The sequence below is a fragment of the Pipistrellus kuhlii genome, unplaced genomic scaffold (assembly GCF_014108245.1).
Source record: "Pipistrellus kuhlii isolate mPipKuh1 unplaced genomic scaffold, mPipKuh1.p scaffold_m20_p_57, whole genome shotgun sequence".
In the NCBI taxonomy this organism is placed as follows: Eukaryota; Metazoa; Chordata; class Mammalia; order Chiroptera; family Vespertilionidae; genus Pipistrellus; species Pipistrellus kuhlii.
Genome location: NW_023425559.1, coordinates 16025 through 22597, shown reverse-complemented (window position 1 = coordinate 22597; position 6573 = coordinate 16025). Strand labels below are relative to the sequence as shown.

Genomic DNA, 6573 nt, shown 5'->3' with positions numbered 1-6573 from the left:
ACTAGGGCGCTGGCAGGTGCTTCCGTGTTCCTTACGGTCCATTTCCACCTGTTCCGGAGCCGGTGCGTTGTACCGACCGTTCCGGCGACTAGATTTGAAAGGCAGCTGCCGTCGGCCTGTGCGTGCCATCCTGGCCCTGCAGGTAGATTTCCCACTGGTGATGCCTGTTCCTTCACCTTTTGCTAGATCATTCTTCACCAGGCAGAAGTGGACATTAAAAGTAACCTACGCCAAAACCGGTGTGGCTCAGTAGATAGAGCGTCGGCCCGCGGACTGAAGGGTCCCAGGTTTGATTCCGGTCAAGGGCATGTACCTTGGTTGTGAGCACATCCCCAGTAGGAAGTGTGCAAGAGGCAGCTGGTCAATAATTCTCTCTCATCGATGTTTCTAACTCTCTGTCCTCCCTTCCCCTCTGTACAAAATCAATAAAATATCTTTAAAAAAAAAAAAAGTAACCTACGACCGCACGGCTGGCGTGGCTCAGTGGTTGAGCCTGGACCTAAGAACCAGGAGATTGTGGTTTGATTCCCGGGCAGGGCACATGCCCGGGCTGTGAGCTCCATCCCCAGTAGGGGATGCGCAGGAGGCAATCGATCCATGATTCTCTCGTATTATTGATGTTTCTCTCTCCCTCTCCCTCCCTGAAATCAATAAAAACATGCTTTTTAAAAAGCAACCTAGCACCTGAAACTGATATAATACTGAATGCCACCTTAATTAGAATGACAAAAAAGCAAACACAACCTCCCAAGCTTGGAAAGATTATCGGTAACCGGGGGCTCTTGTTGGTTTCTGGAATATGAAAAGCTCACCGCCAGCTGGAGGCCAGAGGACACTGCCCAGCAGCCCGGAACCCGGGGCCCCAGGTTCCTGCCCCATCGCTGGGTCCTCACCTTCACCACTTGGTCTCCCCACGAGGCCTGGAAGCCGCAGGCGGCTGGCGGGGACACGGCCACGCTCACGCGGGCGCCGGGCCCGGATCGCACCGCGCGGTCACATCACGGAGCAGAACCGGGACTGGCCCGTGTCCCGGGACACCTCGAGCTTGTTCCGGTCCCGGACCAGGATGGCCTGGTTCCCGTACTGTGAGTACCACATGCTGCGGCTCCTGCTCAGGTAGGTCCCGGGCGGCACCGCCTCCAGCTCCCGCTGCTGCTGCTGCCAGATGAGCAGGGACGTGTCCCGGAACCGCCGCCTGGCGTGGCCTTCGGACAGGGCCCTCTCCGCCAGCGGGACCCGGCCGCTCATCCCGCCTCGCCCTGAGCAGAGGCCTGGGGCCGGGCCTCGACTGCGCTGGCCGCTCCGAGGCCCACCCTTTCCGGCTGCGGTCCGAGGGCTGGTTCCCGGTTTAATCTGATGGTGGAGAAGAGGGCTCGGGCAGGCGGGGGGCGGCACCCTGGCGAGGGTGGTGGTGTGGGGATGCTGGAGAGGAGCCGCTGAGCATTCTGAAGACGCCTAGACCTTCCGTGAGGACAAGCGGGTAAGCGGCTCCGGTGACGGCTGTGAGCACTGTGCTGGGCGTGGCGCTGACCGGGACCAGGCACCTACCTGGGGGGGTCGGGGGAGGGCATTCGTCAGTGTTTGCTGTGATGCTGACACCAGGGCTTGGCCCGCTAACTTGAAAAGAGGTGCCCTCCGAAAGGGGACTGTGCAGCTCGACAGAAGTCCCTGGCAGCGCCCATGCCGCCTGCCCCCACAGGAGCCTAGGGCGGCTCCGGCCTGATGGGGGGGCTGCCACCAGGGGGTGGAGCCAGCGTCTGCTCTGGGCTCCTGGTCAGGCTAGTCTGCAACTCTTCGCCCAGGTGGTCCTGCAGGAGAGAGCACACTGTCAGGGGTTGGGGGGCAGTGGCAGGGTTTGTGACCCAGAATCTGAACCCGGGGTCAGTGCTAAACCCAGCTGCCCACATGGTTCCCCGTTTCGGTCGCCCTGGGAAGGCCTAGGCTGGGAGCCTGATCCTCATCCTCTTACTGGCTAAGGGGTGGGAGTGTCCTGGCAAACAGCTCACTGGAGCGTGAGTGTATCAGTCTTATTTTTTTCTTTAAAAAAAAAAAATACTATTTTGATTTTTCACAGAAAGAAAGGGAGAGGGACAGAGAGCCAGAAACATCAATGATGAGAGAGAAACATCCATCAGCTGCCTCCTGCACACACCCCACTGGGGATGTGCCTGCAACCAAGGTACATGCCCTTGGCGGGAATTGAACCTGGGACCGACGCTCCATCCACTGAACCACACCGGTTAGGGCTCAAGCAAGTCTTAACCTCAAAAAGCACAGGACCCCGGGCCTGCTCCCAGGCCAGCCCAACCGGGGAGGGCCGTTACCTCGGCTGCAGGCTGAGGGCTGCCTGGTCCTCACCAGCACGGCGCCTTCTTCCTGCTCCGGGCATGGGACGCCCTGGAGAGAAACCGGGGGTCAGCTGGAACCCAGACAGGGAAGCGGCCCCCTCCCCGCCCCAGCCCTCAGATGCCTCCCCAGCCACGCAAGTGCCTTTCTCCGGGAGGGCCCGTGCCCCCTCTCCCCATCGCCAGGCCCTGCTCACTTGGCTGCTGCTGCAATGTCCCCCTCTCTCCCCTGCTGCGCCCGGGATCCCCCAGGCACGTCCCCACCCGCTCGCCAGCATCCCGGCCCCCTCGTCCAGCCTGCGCACCAGATTCCAACGACACATCCCCATCCCCAGCATCCGGTCCCCCTCGCCCTGCCTGCGCCCCGGATCCCCTCATGGCACGTCCCCATCGCCTCCCCGCACCCGGGTCCCCTTCCCCGCTGCGGCCCGCGCTCGCTGTCACCCGCGCCGTGGAGTCCCCAGGACGCGCGGGCCGGGCGCGGCGCAGACCCAGGCGGCGCCCGTTGGCCGCAGGGCGCGTCTCCATGGCAGCGCCGCAGGCATGCCCAGCCGAGCGCCGAGGACCGGCAGGCCCGCGCGAAGAGCCAGAGCCATGGATCTCCCCGGAAGCGGGGGCGGGGCCGGAGCGCGGGCTTTGTGGGCGGGGCCTGTTGCTGGAGGAGGGGGATGGAGAACGTAGGCGGGGCTTGTTGTGGAGGAGGGGCTTGTGGAGGAGGGGGTGGAGAGTCCGGGTCCTCCCACCTCATTGTTGGTCCTAGCTCTTCATTTTATTTTATTTATTCAAAAAATATATTTTATTGACTTTTTACAGAGAAGAAGGGAGAGAGAGAGTTAGAAACATCCATCAGCCGCCCCCTGCACACCCCCCACAGGGGATGTGCCAGAAACCAAGGTATATGCCCGACTGGAATCGAACCTGGGGCCCTTGAGTCCACAGGCCGATGCTCTATCCACTGAGCCACACCGGTTAGGGCTCCTAGCACTTTATGGATGGTACTTTGTGCAGCTGCTTGCGTACTTTATTTTTTTAATTTTTTTATTTTAATATATTTTATTGATTTTGTACAGAGAGGAAGGGAGAGAGACAGAGAGTTAGAAACATCGATGAGAGAGAGTCATCGATCAGCTGCCTCTTGCACACCCCCCACTGGGCATATGCCTGCAACCAAGGTACATGCCCTTGACCGGAATCGAACCCGGGACCCTTTAGTCCCCAAGCCGACGCTCTATCCATTGAGCCAAACCGGTTTCAGCTGCTTGCGTACTTTAGCTATTAGCATTCTCACTCCCAGGAAGTGATGCAATTGCTTTTTTAGTAATTTAGTGTTGCCCTGGGCCCACTGTCCCAAAGAGGTCTTGAATTCACGCAGGTCAGCAGGTCCCACCCGCCTTCTCCAGTCCTGGTCCTGGCCCAGGGACACCCCTGGGAGGCTCTGTCCTTGCTGGGCCAGAGGCGGTGTGGAAACGCTTCCCTCCGGTGCTCATCAGGAAATGACGAAGGCCGTCCCCAGGGCACTGCGCCTGCAGCTGTGGATTCATTCTCGAGGACACAGACATTTTCAAACCCCCACGGGCCGGACTGCGCACCGGTTTCAACACCTTCAGAGCATGTAAATCATGCACAACTAGGTCACCGGAAAGAAAACCAGTCCTAAAAACAACCATGAAAAGCTAACTAGAAGCCCAGCAGGCATGCATGGCTCAGGGGTTGAGCCTCGCCCTATGAATCAGGAGGTCAGGGTTGGATTCCCGGGCAGAGCACATACCTGGGCTGCAAGATCCATCCCAGGGTGGGGCTTGCAGGAGGCAGCCGATCCATGCTTCTCTCTGGTCATGAATGTTCCTATCTCTCTTTCTTCCTTTCTGAAATCAATAAAAATATATCTTTAAAAAAATTAAAGGGGACTTATAACAGCTTCTGTTATAAGCCCCTGTAGTTCTCCTAAAGAGAGGATGGGGGGTGGGGGGAGAGGGCGTGGGGGGCACCCAGCTCATTTATAAATAGGCAAGTCTCCCATCAGACGTAAACATTTTTCTGCGACTTCATAAGAAAAAAGAGGCAAACCAACAGTTTAAAAAAGGGAACCAGGAAAACCCAAATCAAAACAACACAAAACCACTCACATCCACAGGAAGTCTCAACGCAAAAACATTGCCCAGACCCAGGGCCAGCGAGGCAGGAGTGTGGGGGCTGGTCAGTCTCACGCTGCCCGAGGCCATGGACGGGCCCTTTGGAAAACAGCATCAACGGGCCACAGGAGAGAACTCTGGCCCATAAGACACACCATTTCCACGAAACGTGTTGTTTTCCACGAAGTCCGAGGGCCCCTGTCCTGCATGGAGCGCTTCCGCGCCCAGGGACACACCCAGGAGCTGTGTGCGCGCGCACACGGCCGAGGGGGTGCAGGGCCGCAGGAGGGCTCCAGGTCACTCCCCAGTGCCCGCTGCCGCCATTGGGGCGGGAAAGGCATGGGGCGCTGTCACGGGAGTGCCGTGCTTGGGCATGAACGTGAATGAACGGCAGCACACACACCCTGACACCCACCCGGGCACCACAGAAGCCAAGGACCTATTGATGGGAGAGAGCCGCTGGCTGACATACAATTCAGGAAGAACACTGCTCCACGGGCAGCGTGACATTGCAGACCCAGGGGTATTGCTGCAGGAGAAAGTGAGGCCCACAGCGTCAGTGCACCGGTGAGCTTGGGGGGATCGGAGGCGGGTAGCCTCAGAAAAGATTTGCTGAGGATCACTGGGGTCTCGGCAGAGTCTGATTCTTGGCTCTGTGCTGAGCACGTGGGTTCTTACGCTGTGACGCTGCACTAAGCTGTACATTAATGGGTGTGTGTTTAAAAATATTCTTTTATTGAGCTGAAACCGGTTTGGCTCAATGGATGGAGCGTCGGCTTGGGGACTGAAGGGACCCGGGTTCGATTCCGGTCAAGGGCATGTACCTTGGTTGCGGGCATATCCCCAGTGGGGGGTGTGCAAGAGGCAGCTGATCGATGACTCTCTCTCATCGATGTTTCTAGCTCTATATCTCTCTCCCTTCCTCTCTGTACAAAATCAATAAAATATATATTTAAAAAATATTCTTTTATTGATTTCAGAGAGGGAGGAAAGGTAGAAGCATCCATGATGAAAGAGGACGGTGGATCGGCTGCCTCCTGTACGCCCCAGCTGGGGATGGAGCCCGCAACCCGGGTCTGTGCCCTGACCAGGAATGGAACTGAGACCTCCTGGTTCATAGGTTGACACTCAATCGCTAAGCCATGCCAGCCAGATTGTACATGAATGTTTTTATTTTTTTAAATATATATTTATTTATTGGTTTCAGAGAGGACGGAAGAGGGAGAGAGAAATATCCATGATGAGAGAGAATCATTGATCAGCTGCCTCCTGCACCTCCCCCCCGCACCCCTCTTCCCCTCCCCAACTGGGGATTGAGCCCACAATTGGGCATGTGTCCTTTGGACCCTTCAGTCCGCAGGCTGACGCTCTATCCACTGAGCCACACCGGCCAGGGCTGTACATGAATGCTTTCTGCATCTTCCTGTTTGTCATGTTTCACACGCACACAGAGATTTCAGAATAGGAAGCAAATGACAGGCTGTACGAACACAGACAGCAGCTGATGCCAGACATCGTATTATTTCACCTGTAAACACGCTGGCGCTTTCACAGCCGCAGTAACACGATCCCACCCCGTCTTAAAGGAACAGTTACCGCAGCTCATCTCCGGTCCGCGCTCACAGTCTTATGATGACCTGGTAAATGTCATCACTGAGGTTGTTGGGATTGGGGTCCATGGTTTCAACAAAGACTCTCCCCGCCATTCAAGCAGGTGAGACCCCACGGCCCAGGCCCCTCGCTGGCAGGCACCCCCTCCTGTCCTACCGGGGCAGGGCCACCCCGCGCCAGGGCCCCTCAGCACCCCACTTACCATGGCACTGGGCTCCTGTGGCCGAGGCCGGCCAGTCCTGATGGCATGCCCGGGGCCGCCTCCCGGACGCCTGCACACGTGTCGGACTGTGGGGGGGCGGGGGGGGCGCTGGGAAGCATGAGGTGTCTAGTGAGACCCTCAGACCATCACGCTGACCACCCTCACCGTTTTCCATGTTGGTCAGTCCTCACGGGAGGGTATTTCCCATTGATGTTGTAGAGAGAGTGGAAGGGAGGGGAGAGGGAGGGAGAGAGAAACATCAACGTGAGAGAGAACAGCAGTT

At 57.8% G+C, this 6573-nt stretch overlaps 1 protein-coding gene across 4 annotated transcripts; it reads right to left on the bottom strand.

Moving 5' to 3' along the window:
• Window positions 1-600: 600 nt before the first annotated feature.
• Window positions 601-6097, bottom strand: BRD3OS (BRD3 opposite strand). 4 transcript variants are annotated; one of them, XM_045573850.1, is made up of 3 exons: window positions 6074-6097; window positions 2325-2397; window positions 601-1808 (listed from the first exon to the last, which is right to left on the bottom strand). In XM_045573850.1, exon 3 carries the CDS (start codon window positions 1246-1248, stop codon window positions 994-996), a length of 255 nt encoding a protein of 84 aa, XP_045429806.1. In that variant the 5' UTR covers window positions 1249-1808; window positions 2325-2397; window positions 6074-6097; the 3' UTR covers window positions 601-993. The 4 variants fall into 4 exon arrangements, with proteins under 4 accessions (XP_045429806.1, XP_045429805.1, XP_045429807.1 ...); XM_045573849.1 differs by lacking the exon at window positions 6074-6097 and adding an exon at window positions 2790-2975; XM_045573851.1 differs by lacking the exon at window positions 6074-6097 and adding an exon at window positions 2750-3012 and having other exon boundaries at window positions 1258-1808.
• Window positions 6098-6573: the final 476 nt, after the last annotated feature.